Source organism: Nothobranchius furzeri, chromosome 3, assembly GCF_043380555.1.
Source record: "Nothobranchius furzeri strain GRZ-AD chromosome 3, NfurGRZ-RIMD1, whole genome shotgun sequence".
Classification (NCBI taxonomy): Eukaryota; Metazoa; Chordata; class Actinopteri; order Cyprinodontiformes; family Nothobranchiidae; genus Nothobranchius; species Nothobranchius furzeri.
In genome coordinates this window covers 78,952,386-78,969,279 of record NC_091743.1, presented here as the reverse complement: position 1 = coordinate 78,969,279, position 16,894 = coordinate 78,952,386, and the positions used below count along the sequence as shown (strand labels likewise).

Below are 16,894 nucleotides of genomic sequence, written 5' to 3'. Positions count from 1 at the left end.
AGGATCTAGCGCAGGGGTTGGCTACCTGTGGCTCTTTCATCCATCTGACGTGGCTCTCTGTGCTTGTAAAATAATGAATGAATATTTAATTTAAAATGTATTTTATTTGTCTGCATTCATTTTTTTCCTGTTTGCCAATTCTAAATGTAAAGTGTCATCTTTTAAAATCCAAACAAAAATGATTTGTGCGTAATCAAATGTCTTGGTCTTTAGCCTGGTGCGCTGTCCAAAATAACCAGTTGGCTGAGCATGGGTAACATAAAGATTACCCAGATGTAAAGATGTAAACACAATTAACTTAGCAGGGCTAGGCTGGTCACCCAATCCATATGTGAAAACCCTTCAAGACTCTGGTGTTGGTGGTGATTGACTCTGTAATTTTTCTATTTATATGCTAAAAGAAACAAACAAAATGAATATTTTTTTTAGGTGTGTAGTATCAGTTTGCCCCTTCCTCCAAAGAAGCTGATCGGAAACATGGACAGAGAGTTCATAGCAGAGAGACAGAAGGGATTGCAGGCGTATCTGGACTCCATTACCCAGCATCCCCTCATTTCCACTTCCTTGATTGTAAAGAAGTTCCTCGACCCCAACAACTACTCTGCTAACTACTCAGGTTTGTTCACACATTTTCACTGAAGTTGGTTTGTTTATTTCAAGCTTCTGTAAAACTGGTCAGTTAATAATTATTTCCAAATATCAGAGATGGTTTGATGTTCCTACCTTATGGCTGGGCAATATGGAAACAATTCTTGTCCCGACATTGTTTTTCCTATTGGTCGATTATCGTTATATATGACATTATAAATCAAATCACTGTTTTTGTTCATTTTTAACTTTCTCTGGTACTTTTAAGAAGTGGAATGAAATAAGTGCCAGTACTCTCCTTAGAAAAGATTTTGGGGCTATAATTTGTGTGTCTCCTCATTACAAAAAGACTATCACAAAATGCCGTTTAGGTTTACAACTTAGTGGCCACAGCTCAAATGAACAACCGTGACTCACTGGGGATAAAGAAGACAGAGCAGACGCACTCACAATACTCACACTCTCACGCACGCACACACACACACACACACACACACACACACACACACACACACACACACACACACACACACACACACACACACACACACACACACACACACACACACACACACACACACCAACACCAACCATAGGCCATATCAAATAAAAATATTTTAAGCCTAGTCTTAAAAGTAGACCATGTTTCTACTTCACGAACTGAAGCTGGGAGCTGATTCCACAAGAGAGGAGCCTATTAGCTAAAAGATCCGCCTTCCATCCAATTTTTAGATATTCTGGGAACCACCAGTAAACCTGCAGTCTGATATTTGAGGAGGAGGATCTTAAAATATTTTCTGAATTTAACAGGCAGCCAATGTAGGGAAGCTAAAACAGGAGAGATGTGATCTTTTTTTAAGTCTCATCAGAACTCTAGCTTATTAACTACATTCTTTGGATTTCCTGAGAGTAATGGATTACAGTAATCCAGTCTTGTTGTAATAGATGCCTGAACTAGTTTTTCAGCATCACTCCTGGAAAGGATACTTCAAATCTTAGCAATATTCTGAAGGTGGAAGAAGGAAATCTTTCAAACCTGTTTAACGTGGGATTTGAAAGACATGTCCTGGTCAAAGATAACACCAAGGTTCTTTACTCTCTTCGCAGAGATTAATTTAATGCCGTTCGGGTCAGGTGATTGACTAAGCAGTCTCCTTTTCTAAAGTTCCGGTCCAGAGTTGAGAACTTCAGTCTTGTCTTGATATAAAAGTAGAAAGTTTGGAGTCATCCAGTTTTTTGTGTCCAAGACAAGCCTGTAACCTACCTAACCAATTATGTTCATCAGGGTCTATGGATAAGTATAACTGAGCACCGTCAACATAACAGTTGAAGTTTATCCCATGCTGTCTATAATGATTTTACCAAGTGTGTGTGTGTGTGTGTGTGTGTGTGTGTGTGTGTGTGTGTGTGTGTGTGTGTGTGTGTGTGTGTGTGTGTGTGTGTGTGTGTGTGTGTGTGTGTGTGTGTGTGTGTGTGTGTGTGTGTGTGTGTGTGTGTGAAGCACTGAACCCTGTGGTACTCCACAAATAACTCGAGTCTTTAGATTTGTCATGTACATTCACAAAATGAAACCTATCAGTTAGGATTTAAACCAGCCTAGCGCTGTTCCTTTGATCCCTACAACATGTTCAAGCCTTTCTACAAGAACATTGTGATCTACTGTGTCAAGGGCAGCACTGAGATCTAACAAGACCAGAACAGACACAAGATTCTTATCTGAGGCCATGAGAGTATCATTTTTAACTTTCACTAATGCGGTTTCAGTGCTGTGATGCTCTCTAAAACCAGACTGAAATTCTTCATACAGATCATTGGCGTTTAGATGCTCACATACTTTATTGGCCACTATTTTCTCAAGGACTTAAGATACAAATGGAAGGTTGGATTTTTGTCTGTAATTCATTAGTTCATCTGGATAAAGAGAGGGTTTCTAAGGTTTGATTACAGGAACCTTAAAATCCTGTGGTACATATCCATTTACTAAGGATAGGTTGGTTATATCTAAAATGGGGGCAATAATCAAAGGAAATGCACCTTTAAATAATTTGGTTGTGATTGGATCTAAATTACAAGTTAAAGGTTTAGATGAAGCTAATATATTTGAAAACTCTGAAAGCTCAACTTAATAAAACAGTTCAAACACAGATGAGGTTCTACAGTTACCTCTGATGCTGTCTCACTTACTGAAGAAAAAGAAGTTTCATTAGGGAGGATGGTAATTGTTTTGTTTCTAATAGAATTAATTTTATTCATGAAAAATTTCTTAGTCATTGGTCAATCAAGTTTATTTACAAAACACTTTCTACAACCCTGGAAGGTTACCAAAGTGCTTAAACATAAGAATATTAGGTAAAAACCATAAAAATAAAGTTTATTTAAGGTCACATAAAAAATTTAAACCGTGAAACCTTAAAATCAATAACTACATGAGAGGTCCGCTGTAAAGAAAAAACTATTTGTAAGAACTAAAAGCCTGCAGGAAAAGAGGTTTTGAGTTTGCTTAAGTGGCATTTCTGTAGTTAGACGCAGGTCAGTGGGGAGTTTGTTTCCAGAGTTTAGGAGCTGCCACTGAAAAAGAGCGATCACCCCATTGCTTGTACCTGGACAGAGGAAGTTCAAGGAAAAGCTTGTTTGATGACCTTGTTGTCCTCGTCTGTCGATGCAGGCATAAGGTGTCTGAGAGTTAGGTGGGGGCTACGCCATGAATACACTTGAATGTAAACCGAATGAGTTTGTATTGTATTCAAAACTCACACAGGGAACCAATGCAGCGCTGAGAGGATGGGGGTAATGTGGTTGCATCTAGGTGTGTTCGTGAGGAGACATGCTGCAGAATTTTGGACTAGTTGAAGGTGAGCAATGGAAAAGTTGGACAGACCAACATATAAAGCATTGCAATAGTTGAGGTGTGAACTGATGAATGTGTGGATGACATTTTCCAAATGTGAGCGATTTAGAAATAGCTTGAGCCTGCACATAGCCCAGAGTTGGTAAAAACTTGCTTTAACCACTGCACTGATCTGCTTTCAAAATTAAGTTCACTGTCAAAGATGACACTAAGGTTTCTAAGATATGGCTTGTTTTTGGAGGCCAAAGGGCCAAGATCAGGCATGTAACTGCCAGGGTGGTTTAGGGAGGTAAAAACTGTGCACTGTCTTCTCTTCATTGAAGAGCAGGAAATTAACAGAGAGCCAAAACTGGAGGTCATCGAAGCAACTCAGCAAGGATGTTATTGTGACGTTAGAATTTGGACTGATTGGTAAACTAATTTGATAATGGTCAGCATAACAATGAAAACAAAGGTTATGTCTGGCTATGATTCTTCCAAGTGGTAGCATGTATAAAGTAAAGAGCAGCGGACCAAGAACTGATCGCTGAGGAATACCACTGGAAAGAGAGGCTGTCGAGGAGAAAAAAATCATCTACCATCATAGGTACACTCACTGTATACATTGATGTGTATAGCGCATCTCCCAATAAAAATCCCAAAGTGCTTCACAAGAACAAAATTTTAATCTGAAAAAAATTATAATGCATTTCTGCTAATGCTCTAAATAACTTCTTTCTAATTTTCTTCTTCATCACTGCCCATTCTGTGACTTGATGAAAAGGATGAAGAAAGGGGAACTGATTTTTAATTGTCATGTTGTGGAAAGACTCTCTTGCATCTCGGCTCTTTCAGATGAAGAGCCGACCACAAGCAAGAAGGAAATCAACAAGGACTCCCTTTCACCCACATTTCTGATGTATGAGACCTCTTGCGTGACCTTTCATTTGTACTGTTGATCACCTTTGTAATGTGTGAAGTAAGATGGGATGCGCGTAGGTGACATTGGGTATAATTAGGTCTGGGCAATAAATCAAAAATTTATCGTTATCGAAATTTCAGACTTATTGATCATTTTCCCCATGTCAATGAATTTGATAATAAAAGTGGACTTCTGCATACGTCTTGAACAAGAACGGCAGGTAATCCCCTGGCTCCGTATAACCCATGGGAAAAAAGCCGATTTATAGAGAGCTGAAGGTGAAATAAATACGAGACCGCAAAACAGGACAACTGTCAAGATGAGTTCGACCCAAAAATCGACAGGGAGAAATAGGAAAGGTGGAAAAAACGAAGAAGGTAAAGGGGGAACGAAGCAGCTAACGTTAGTTGAAGCAACACCATTGAAAAGCAATGAGGAAGCTAATGATGGCCCCGAAACCGAGATGCTAACGGAGATACGGAATCTTCAGAGAGAGAATAAAGACTCGTTTGATGATCTGAAAACATCACTAATCAGGCTGGAAACTGCTATGGACGAACTGAAACGGCGGACTGAGGCATTAGATAAAAGGGTGACGGAGGCCGAGGAACGGGTGAGTGCTGCAGAAGACAGACAGATTCAACATGGCAGGGCCCTGAGCTATCTGCTAATGAAAGAAGCTAACCTCGCGGTGAAGTGTGATCTAGAAAATAGACCCAGGAGAAATAACTTAAGACTTTATGGGATCCCGGAAGGGGCTGAAAAACAAGACATGGAGAGATTTGTCACTGACTTTCTACACAACTCGTTGCAGTTGCAAGATGTGACTGAAATAAAGCTCGAAAGAGCACACAGAGCCCTAGGCCCGAGACCGAAAGATGCAACAGCAGCACCAAGATCGATCATAGTCAGATTCCTCGACTTTAAAGTGAAGCAACAAGTGCTACAACAGGCATGGAAACAAAGAGACAAACAATACCAAGGACACAGGATCTATTTTGACCAGGACTATTCAGCTGAAGTGCAAAGAAAAACAAAAAAAGGACGAGAGGTGATGAAGAAGCTGAAGGAGAAGAAGATCAAAGCCCAGTCACCATATCCGGCACAGTTGATGCTAATTCTGGACTCGGGCATCAAACAATTCCCATCGCTACTAAAGGCACAACCAATGCTGAAAAAGAGGTGAGACAATCTATGTTGAAAAACATTCAGCGGATATGGCAACTAGAAAAAATCCCAGGGGAACCCTGGAGGATGGTTGCAATCGCACTTAGTGCGCTGAACCCAGGGAGTTATATATCTCCGCCTAGTAACCATCGGGAGTGGAGGGCCCCGGAAGCTCATATCCGGTACTTTAGAAGTCCATAATTTGTTGTTAAAGTTTTGTACATTAGTTCTTTGTTGGTGTGAAATGAATCGCCTGCGACTCAGACAGTTTTTTGTTTAAAGTAAAAGAACCAAACAGAAATCAATGAATCCCCTAAACGTTATTAGTTACAACATAAATGGTATAAATTATCCCATAAAGAGAAAGAAGGTGTTATCACAGTTGGAAACATGAGTGATCGACATTATTACTACAGGAGACCCATCTAGTGAGGAACACAGAAAATTGAAAAGAGACTGGGTAGGTCAAGTCTAAAGTACGGAATGTGGAAAGGGAGGTAAGAGGGGGGTGGCGATTCTGTCACAAAACACTGGGATTAATAGTGGAGGAGACTTTAGGCTAAATAGGGGAGACAAAAATAACTATTTTCAATTTATACGTGCCCAATGAGGACAACATGTTTTTTTAAAAGAAATTTTGAATGTGATAACCAAATATCCGGAAGGATTCTTAATAGTGGGAGGGGACTTTAATTGTGTGATTAATCTTAAAATAGACAGGCAGACGGCGGAGCGGGAGCAGAGGTTAAAAAAAGCAAAAGTCCTGAATAACATAGAAGAACTAGGATTAACGGATGTATGGAGGAAAATGCACCCTAAAGAAAGGGACTACTTATTATTTTAAAAAGTACATAAAAGTTACTCAATTACTGATATGCTATTTACAACAAAAAAAGATTTATATATGATTTAAGACTGTCATATAAAACCTATAACAATTCAGATCATGCACCGGAATTTATGTCCATAATAATAGGCTGCCACCTTACGGTGGTGGAGGGGTTTGAGTGTCTCAATGATCCTAGGAGCTAAGTTGTCTGAGGCTTTCTGCCTCTGGTAGGGTCACCCATGGCAAACAGGTCCTAGGTGAGGGATCAGACAAAGAGCAGCCCGAAGACCTCTTATGATGAATTACATAAATGGAGCCAGTGTTCCCTCGCACGGACGTGGGTCACTGGGGCCCCCCTCTGGAGCCAGCCCTGGAAGTGGGGCACGTTGGCGAACGCCTGGTGGCCGGGCTTTCACCCATGGAGCCCGGCCGGGCACAGCCCGAAGAGGAAACGTAGGTCCCCCTTCCCATGGGCTCACCACTCGTGGGAGAGGCCAAACGGGTCGGGTGCAGTGTGTGACGGGTGGTAGTCGAGGGCGGGGACCTTGGCGGTCTGATCCTCGGCTACAGAAGCTGGCTCTTGGCACATGGAATGTCACCTCTCTGGTGGGGAAGGAGCCTGAGTTGGTGTGTGAGGTTGAGAGGTTCCGACTAGATATAGTCGGACTCACCTCAACACATGGCTCTGGCTCTGGAACCAGTTTCCTTGAGAGAGGTTGAACTTTCTACCACTCTGGAGTTGCTCCCACTGAGAGGCGCCAAGCAGGGGTGGGCATACTAGTTGCCCCCCATCTTGGTGCCTGTACGTTGGGGTTTATCCCAGTGAATGAGAGGGTAGCCTCCCTCCGCCTACGTGTGGAGGGACGGGTTCTGACTGTGGTCTGTGCTTATGCACCAAACTACAGTTCAGACTACCCACCCTTTTTGGAGACCTTGGAGGGGGTGCTGGAAGGTGTTCCTTCCGGTGACTCCCTAGTTCTGCTGGGGGACTTTAACGCTCACGTGGGCAACGACAGTGAGACCTGGAGAGGTGTGGTTGGGAGGAACGGCCCCCTTGATCTGAATTCGAGTGGTGTTTTGTTATTGGACTTCTGTGCCAGTCATGGATTGTCCATAATGAACACCATGTTAAGACATAAAGGTGTCCATATGTGCTCTTGGCACCAGGATACCTTAGGCCGCAGCTCGATGATCGACTTTGTTGTTGTTTTATCTGACCTGCGGCCGCATGTCTTGGACACTCGGGTGAAGAGAAGGACGGAGCTGTCAACTGACCACTACCTGGTGGTGAGTTGGCTCAGATGGTGGGGGAGAATGCCGGTCAGACCAGGCAGGCCCAAACGTATTGCAAGGGTCTGCTGGGACCATCTGGCAGAGTCTCCTGTCAGAAGGAGCTTCAATTCGCACCTCCAACAGATCTTCCAAAATGTTCCGGGGGAGGCGGAGGACATTGAGTCTGAATGGACCCTGTTCCGTGCCTCCATTGTTGAGGCGGCCGACCGGAGCTGTGGTCGCAGGATCGTCTGTGCCTGTCGTGGTGGCAACCCCCGAACCTGCTGTTGGACACCAGCGGTTAGGGATGCTGTCAAGCTGAAGAAAGAGTCCTATCAGGTCTTTTTGGCCTGTGGGACTCCAGAGGCAGCTGACGGGGACCGGCAGTCCAAGCGGAAAGCGGCTCGGGTGGTCGCCAAGGAAAAAAACCCTGGCATTGGAGGAGTTTGGTGAGACCATGGAGCAAGACTTTCGTACGGCTTCGAGGAGATTCTGGTCTACCATCCGGTGCCTCAGGGGGAGAAAGCAGTGCGCTACCAACACTATCTATAGTGGGGACAGTGCTGCTGACCTCTACTCAGGACATTGTAGATCGATGGGCAGAATATTTCGAAGACCTCCTCAATCCCACCTTCTAGTGAGGAAGCAGAGTCTGGGTTCTTTGGGTTGGTCTCTCAAATCTCTGGTGCTGAGGTCACTGAGGTGGTTAAAAAGCTCCTCTGTGGCAAGGCTCCGGGGTGGATGAGATCTGCCCGGAGTTCCTTAAAGCTCTGGATGTTGTGGGGCTGTGTTGGCTGACGCAGCTCTGCAGTATCACGTGGACATCGGGGGCAGTCCCACTGGACTGGCAGACCGGGGTGGTGGTCCCCTTATTTAAAAAGGGGGACCGCAGGGTGTGTTCCAACTACAGGGGATCACACTCCTGAGCCTTCCTGGTAGGGTCTATTCAGGGGTTCTGGAGAGGAGGGTCTGTCGGATTGTTGTACCTCAGATTCAGGAGGAGCAGTGTGGTTTTTGCCCTGGCCGTGGAACACTGAACCAGCTCTATACCCTTAGGAGGATCCTGGGCAGCACAATTAAGGGGATTAGTAGAATGGGTGGCGCAAGATGAGGAAACAAATTGGATTACATTAGAAAATAACTCATGTCAAGAAATGGCTCTAGATGTAGCTCCCTTCCTAGAACAAAAAAGATGGAGAAATTTGAAGATTAAGAATGAATGGATTCGGAATACCCTAAGAATATGGAGGCGGGTGAGTAAAAAAATAGGGGATCCCGGTACAATATCACAATATCTCTAAGATGATGGACCCCAATAAAATGGATAGGAAATTTATAGTATGTCCAGAAAGGGGAGTAGTGACGTTACACCAGCTGTTTGGGGGGAAACGATAAAATCCTTTAGACAGTTGCAGAACGAGTTTGGCCTGGACTCCAATTACTTATTTCGGTTTTTACAAGTACGAGATTATGTTTTAACAAGGGTGGAAAAGGAGGATTTAATGACAACCCCCGGACCAATAGAACTTTAGTTGACAAAGGCAGCGGAGGAAAAAACAAAAGGGAAAATAATATCAAATATATACAAGTGTCTACAACAACAGTTATCAGATGATGCGCTAGATTTCAAACAAAAATGGGAATTAGAGATAAATACAATAATTGATGACAAAGACTGGGAGGAGGCATGTGAAAGAAATTTTAAGATTACGAATAGTCCAATTTGGAATGAGTTTAACTGGAAAGTTAAAATGAGATTTTTTAATACACCAGTATGAATTTTCTAAAGAGATAAGTCAAAAACCAATTTGTGTTGGAGAAGTTGTAAACAGATAGGAGACCATTTACATATTTTCTGGTATTGCCCGAAGTTAAAAACCTTTTGTCTAGGGATACAGAATGAGATACGGTCTATATTGGGAATATGGGTACCACTTGATCCAAAATATTTTATCATAGGCCTACCATTTCAGGGATGGCCGGATAGAAGATGAGCTCAGCTCCTGCAAATATTCCAATTAGTAGCAAAGAAGATGATAACTAGGGCTTTGTTACAAGTGACACCCCTGAGGCTTAAGGTCTGGCAAGGGGACCTAAGAGATATACACCAGATGGAAGAATCACGCAAGATTACACTTAAGAGAGGAGAGGTTTAAAAAGATGTGGGCCCCAGCAATAAACCACTTCAGATGGACTTGAACCTCCTTGAACCCACCACACACCGATGGGACGAGGAGATGAGACGCAAGATGAGGGGAACAGAAGAAGGGGACAGATATCTTAATATCAAGCAGTAATGTCTTCAAACATATTTCTGTTTTTACTTTTACTTTTTTTCTAATAAGAGTCGCGGCCGGTTCATAAAGTTCTTATTGTATGTGTTTTACTGCATTTAATATTGTACATGGAAAAGAACAATGTCAAGCATGAATAAACGATGTTAAAAAAAAAGAATTTGAAAATAAAAAAATGAAAAGGTGTGTAGGTTGGCAACGTTCATGTACCTTTAAGAAGCTGTACTACCTTGAGTCGGGTAAAAATGTGACTCAACATAATACATGTGACAGCCCCATCTAGTGGACAACTTTTGTTTCTGGGCATACCTTTAGTTATCGTCCATTTATTGTTGTCGAGGTGAAATCCTCAATATATCATGATATTGATTTTAGGCCATATCGCCCAGCCCTAGGTATGATGTTATGCTGATGTTCAGCTTTGTGAGAAGCTGGTTCCCAAAGTCTGAGACTCTCTTGGTCAGCTTGCTTCTCACACCAAACTCTCTGTCAGGAACCTTGGTGTGACCTTTGACCCAGCTCTCACCCTGGATTCTCATGTCAGTTCTCTTGTTCGCTCTTCCGTCTTCCATCTCAGGAACATTGCCAAGCTGAGCACCATCATACATTGGTGATCTTCTCAGTCCTTACACCCCCAGCAGGTCCCTGAGGTCCAGTGGCCAAAGCCTACTGGTTGTGCAGCACCAGGCTAAAGGTCAAAGGTGACAGATCATTAACTGCTGTGGCCCCCAAACTCTAGACCTCTCTCCCCCTGAGCCTGAAATCAGTGAACTCGGTGGTCTCCTTTAAACTCACCTGTTCAAGCTGGCTTTTAGTGGAACCTCCTGTTCATCCTCTTGTTCCTTATTAGCTTCTCTTCTTTCTGTTGTCAGTTCTGTATTCTTCAGGATCTTATGTTTACCTTTATTATCATTTTTCTTCTTTAGGGGTTAGTTAGGGTTAATTTATCTTGTTTTTTTGTTTGTTTTTAGTGATGTTATTTCTTGTTTTCAGTCATTTTCTCCACCTCTAACAGAACCATTCTGTTGCAGAACTTGCCTTGCAGCAGGTTTCCATGTTCTTCAGGTCAGATCCAAAGTGGGAAGTCCTGGAGCCACTTAAAGATATTGGTAAGACTATTGAATGTGTGTGGGGTGGGGGTGTTAACCTATTGGCTTCAATAATGACCTACTGTGCAAACATTTTAGGCAGGTGTGAAAAAATGCTGTATACAAAGAGCTTAATATCCCCCCCATAATTTTATCAGTATACGAAAGGCAAAGTGAGCAACCCATAACAACCAGCTAAACTCCTTAAAGCTACTGGTGAGAGGTAGATTTCCTTTGAATTACATGTAAGAAGCATTAAGACCTCAGCTGAAAAAAATTCTTTAGATTTCCACATTTGGATTTTAAGGAAATCCAATGGTTCCAGTTTGAGCACTAGCCAGTTGCTTATGTCGATTACAATCGTCAAGTTGATGCCTCCTTACATTTTCGGGTTTGTCCCCAGTGTGTGTGGGGCCATTTGTAGCCTTGGTAAATGTGAAATGGTTAATGAGGCAGGAAAAGCTCAGCCAAACTTTATTTATATAGTGCCTTCCACTGCCTTTATGACAGCCCAAGGCGCTGTGTTTGAGTTGTTGTAAGCTTATGAACCTGCAGTAAATGGTACACTCTTGTTGTGTGAAAGGCTGCCATGCTATCTCCACAAGAAGGCAAATAAGTTAAATGTAGGCAGGGATTGCGTTAACCAGATTTTTTCTGGTTTTGACCATTAATTTTGACGGAAAAATCTCAAGGCTGCTCATTCTGACAGACTGGGATTACCCTGACGCATGCAGGTGCACAGACATTTTAAACGTTATGCACAGAGAACATCAAGGAGGTAACAAAATCAATCGAGAAAAGATTCCCATTAGAACATCTGAGCATTAGCTCAGACTTGGACACCATGATCAGTACAGCAAGCTATCAGCACGCTGTGGAGAGGAGCTCAGAGCACCTCTCTGGGTCACAAGCCAGATGCAGAACCAGAACGTAGCAGATAAAATGTGCCTAATTTATCATTTAGTGGTAACATTCAGGTCAGGGAGGAGGTCCTGCCCCAAGTGGGGGGGGTTTAGGTATCTCGGGGTCTTGTTCACGAGTGAGGAAAAGATGGAGTGTGAGATCAATAGGTGGATTGGTGCTGCATCTGCAGTGATGCGTGCATTGTACCGGTCTGTCATGGTGAAGAGAGAGCTGAGCCAGAAGGCGAAACTCGATTTACCGGTCGATCTACGTTCCTACCCTCACCTATGGTCATGAGCTTTGGGTAGTGACCGAAAGAACGAGATCACGGATACAAGTGGCCGAAATGAGTTTTCTTAGAAGAGTGGCTGGGCTCTCCCTTAGAGATAGGGTGAGAAGCTCGGTCATCCGGGAGGGGCTCGGAGTAGACCCTCTGCTCCTCCACATTGAGAGGAGCCAGTTGAGGTCAGTCATCTGGTTAGGATGCCTCCTGGACGCCTCCCTGGTGAGGTTTTCTGGGCATGTCTAACTGGGAGGAGACCTAAAGGAAGACCCAGGACACACTGGAGGGACTATGTCTCATGGCTGGCCAGGGAATGCCTTGAGGTTCCCCCGGAAGAGCTTGCCCAAGTGGCTGGGAAGAGGAAAATGTGGGCTTCTCTGCTTAGGCTACTGCCCCCCGCCCGACTCTGTATAAAAAGTCAAAAATGGTTGGATGGATGATGGGAAAACGTTTAATACAAGTTAGTAAATTGTGCAAGTAAATAATTGTTAAAAAGTTAAAATGTTTTGAAAACGGATCAAAGTGAGACTTCGCTTTTACAAAAATTCTTTGGAATGTTGTATGTGCCAAAAACGAAAGAGTGAGTGGTGACGCATCACTCGCTGCATGGTGGCGCAGTGGTTAGCATTGTTGCCTCGCAACACGAAGGTGGCAGGTTTGAAACTCTGCTGCGGCCTTTCTGCGTGGAGTTGTGTGTTCTCCCCATGTATGCGTGGGTTTCCTCCGGGTACTCCGGTTTCCCCCCAAATCACAACATGCCCTACAGGTTATAAATTGTAAGTTGCTTTGGATAAAAGCGTCTGCCAAATAAATAAACATAAACATCAGACCTATCATTGACGTAGTTTCCATTTCCTCTGCCCCATCCCAGGTTAGGGTTAGATGTGTTTACATTTTGAGACAAAACAATAAATGGATAATGAACACGCTGATTTTGGTTTATACGTTTGTGCCTTGGAGAACCTTCGTCTTTGTAAGAATCAATTTGTTTAAAGAATGTTTGTGCGCGTTAGTCGGTTCATAAAATGTAAGCAGCGTGGGCGTAAACATGCTAAGCGAGACTAATGGGTTAAGAGCCACGCTAAGATGTGTGTATTAGTCAGTAATGTATTTTTTCTGTTTCTGTATTTTGTAGTTACGGTAATAGAACATTTATAAAGATCTTCATTTAAGGAAAGCAAGCCTTCTGTGAAGATTCTGGTGCTTATTTTTGTTGTTTGCTAGCTGGCTAGCTACACATACCTATGTGCCGTAAGGATAGCAGATCCTAAATACAAAATCCTAATTATTCACAAGTTGTGACAAACCTAAAATATCTTTAAACTTAACCTCAGATCTGTCATACTTGGGCAGACAAGACACCAACTCCCCACGACTACGAGACTACTGAGGAATTAACAATGCAGAAAATAAATGAATGGGAAAATCAAATTTACAAACTTCAAAATCTTAGAATTCCAGTACGTAATCTCACAAAGGAGTAGAATAAAAAATAGTTTCCTTTTTTTAAAGTAGACGTTTTTCTATCTTTTTTCCTCCTGATATATTTGTCTTTCAGGTTGGAGAATCAGGAAGAAATATTTTCTAGTCAAAAGCAAAGAGCAGCCTAAAGAGCGATATCTACTGAGCTGGGTGAGTAAAACATGTTTCCCTTAGCTACGCTTATCAACTTCAAACTACTTTATGGTGTGAATCAGGTGGAAATAAAAAGTTTGAACTTTCTATTTAAACAAGAGTCGTCTCAAAGACCTTCACACAGTAAACATTCCATTACAGTTCAGAGGCCTCATTTATAAAGCTTGCTTACGCACAAAACGGGGTCGGAATGCTGCGTAATCAACTTTCCACGCAAACTTTGGGATTTATAAAAGAAACCTTAGTGGAAAAACGGGCGCAGCTTTAAGTTAACTAAGGACCTTGCTTACGTACATTTTGGACATGGAGAGCACCTGCAGTGCTGCTGCTGAGAAGGATACAATTATGAATCCCAGCAGCATTATCACTTGTACCGCTTCATGTTCACATAGAACAAGCTCATGCATCTGTGACGGTGTGAGCGTCCTGTCACTGTGACTCGATTGATCATGTGTCCTGGCTACTTGGCCAAGGGGATGTCTCTTTGGCTGACATGTTAGCGCATGTGACTCTCACTGAGGAGTCTGGGGATCAAATCCTGATTGGACCATTTTTTAATGTGTGTGTGTGCGTGTGCGTGTGCGTGCGCGTGTGCGCATGCGCACGCGCGCTCTGTCTTCTCCATCCCCAGTGAGTCATGGTGGATGGCTGCTTATACTGAGCCAGTATCCTCTGGAGGTTTCTTCCTGTTAAAAGGGAGTTTTCCTCTCTACTGTCTCTGCATGCTTGCTTAGTATGAGGATTACTGTAAAGACTGACACTAGTCAGTGACTCGATGCAAACCTGACCTCTATTGGAATGTCTACCATGTGAAGTGCCTTGAGACGACTGATCCTGATTGACGCTATATAAATAAACTTGAATTGAATTGGCATTTAGCCAACCCCAAGGGTACTTGAAATAGTAGTCAGCATGAAAAATATGTCAAGCTTCTTTTTCAATTACCAACAACTTATATTACAGTGAAATATATTTATCTACTTACTGTGTATGTCCTCACTGTGGGTCTAGAATCTTCTGATGCTGCATTAAAATGTCTTTGGGTCTCTCCTTCACCTGCTGCCAAAAGTTTGTTGCATTTTGTTGTCATGGTGACAGAATAATGTTTGCCATAGACAGGTTGTAGTGAAAGAAAATGTATGGGATGGAGTTGAATACAAAGCTGACGTGTTTGCAACATTTCAACCTTAGTTTGGTGTTAATTCTGACATGTCAAAAGGGGACGTGAGATGTTGTTTTATTCTGTATGGTTCAGAAACCCATTTTCACTGAGCAGCAGACTTCACAGGTTATGTGTTATGCTCAGGATGATTCTGTTTCTCTGTCTAGGTGGATCTGGGTCCTGATGAGGTTCTTTCTGACAAAGACCTTCAGTCAGTCATGAAGCTGCTGACCAGCATTTCTGTATGTACATATGGTTTTCCACTACCTTTTAGAGTTATCAGTCTTCAGTGCTGCAATTCTAGAAATGTTATTTCTGGTCATATTTTGTATTTTAAAGTTATAATTCATTAGAAGTAACTGTTTCTTGTTCCATTATTGTAGAAATGGTTACAGAATCAGGACATTCATGAACACACAAGGACATCAGACACGGTGATCAAAGAAGCTTACATTAAAAGGGATGAATCGTAACTCTTTTTAGTTGTAATAGTTCTCTGATCTAGCAAAGCCATCTCAGCAGTTTTAATATCCAATGAAAACTAGCTGTTGCTGTTTATGCCCAGCCATCCCCTGATTGGTTGTTATGAGGTGAGGAGCTCCAATATCAGGGAGGCACCAGTAGTATAGCTGATTTATACAGCCCAACCAATAGTCAAATGGTTAAAGCATAAGAGCCCACTGTGTCCCTTCCTGTACAGTGTGTCCGTGTTGTGAGACCAGTCCAGTTAGTTGTTCAGGTGAACACCCAGCTATTACTGAAACCAAACGGTGACAGAAAATTAATGGATTGTTTTTGTTCATGTTTGGAGTGTTTCTAGAGGCAGTGGAGACACACATGGCAGCACAAAATGGCATCCAGTCTCTTCCCACAGACCAGGGGTCGGCAACACGCATGCGGCTCTTTGTGCTTGTAAAATAATGAATGAATATTCAATTAAAATGCGTGTTATTTTAGTCATGAATGCTGTTTTGCTGGTCACAGATCGTGGTGAGTCTGTCCTACTCATTTTGCTTGACCTCACTGCTGCTTTGATGCGTTGGATCACAATGTATTAATTGACTGCCTCAGACAGCATGTGGGTGTCTCAGGTTCGGCTCTGGAGTGGTTCAGATCATTTATTTCAAACAAAACAGTCTGCGTCAGAATGGGTGGTTTCTCATCTGCCTCCTTGCAACTCCCCTGGAGTGTTCCCCAGGATTCTGTGCTGGGACCACTTCTGTTTTTGATCTTTAGTCTCCCATTGGGGGATATTTTTTGTTGTTTTGACATTAGTTTTCTTTTTTCTTTTTTTTTTTTTTTTTTTTTGCTGATGACTGCCAACTTAACATGGCAAATCGGTGGACATCCTAATGGACTGCCAGTCTGAGGTGAAGAGGTGGTTGTTGGTAAATGCCTCAGTGAGGACAAGACAGAGGCAGTCCTATGTGGACTTAATGGCTGCATTGATACCACCTCACTTAACTGTGGGCCATTTAATTCAAAGGTAAAGACAGCTGTCACAAACCTTGGCGTTAAATTTGACAATGCCTTGGGTTTTGATGCCTATTTAATTGGAATCGTGTCCACTTCTTTTTATCATCTGTGTCGTTTAGCTAAAATAAAACCATTCCTGACAAGATAACACCTGGAAATAGTAGTCCATGCTTCTATTACAACACGGATTGACTAGTGTAATTCCCTCCTATTTGGAGTGAACAGAGCAACTCTGGCAAGGCTGCAACCAGTACAAAACGTAGCTGCTAAATTTTTGGCTGGAAAAAGCAAATGTGACCATGTGTCCCCCGGTCTTGGAATCCTTGCACTGGCTGCCTGTGGATTTCCGGATTCGTTTTAAAGTCCTTTAATTGGTTTTTAAATCATTAAATGGACTGGTTCCTGCATATTTGCAGACACTGATCCATCCATACACACACACACGTAT

At 42.7% G+C, this 16,894-nt stretch overlaps 1 protein-coding gene across 5 annotated transcripts in view; it reads left to right on the top strand.

Moving 5' to 3' along the window:
• pxk (PX domain containing serine/threonine kinase) overlaps positions 1-16,894 on the top strand; it is a 64,635-nt gene that overhangs the window by 8,858 nt on the left and 38,883 nt on the right. For 4 of the 5 annotated variants that reach the window (XM_015974309.3, XM_015974308.3, XM_015974311.3 and 1 more), the window contains exons 4-7: positions 430-616; positions 10,931-11,008; positions 13,732-13,805; positions 15,138-15,212. In XM_015974309.3, the coding sequence (XP_015829795.3) occupies positions 430-616; positions 10,931-11,008; positions 13,732-13,805; positions 15,138-15,212 (414 nt within the window). The remainder of the gene's footprint in view (positions 1-429; positions 617-10,930; positions 11,009-13,731; positions 13,806-15,137; positions 15,213-16,894) is intronic. The other variant, XM_070549571.1, reaches the window with a different exon arrangement.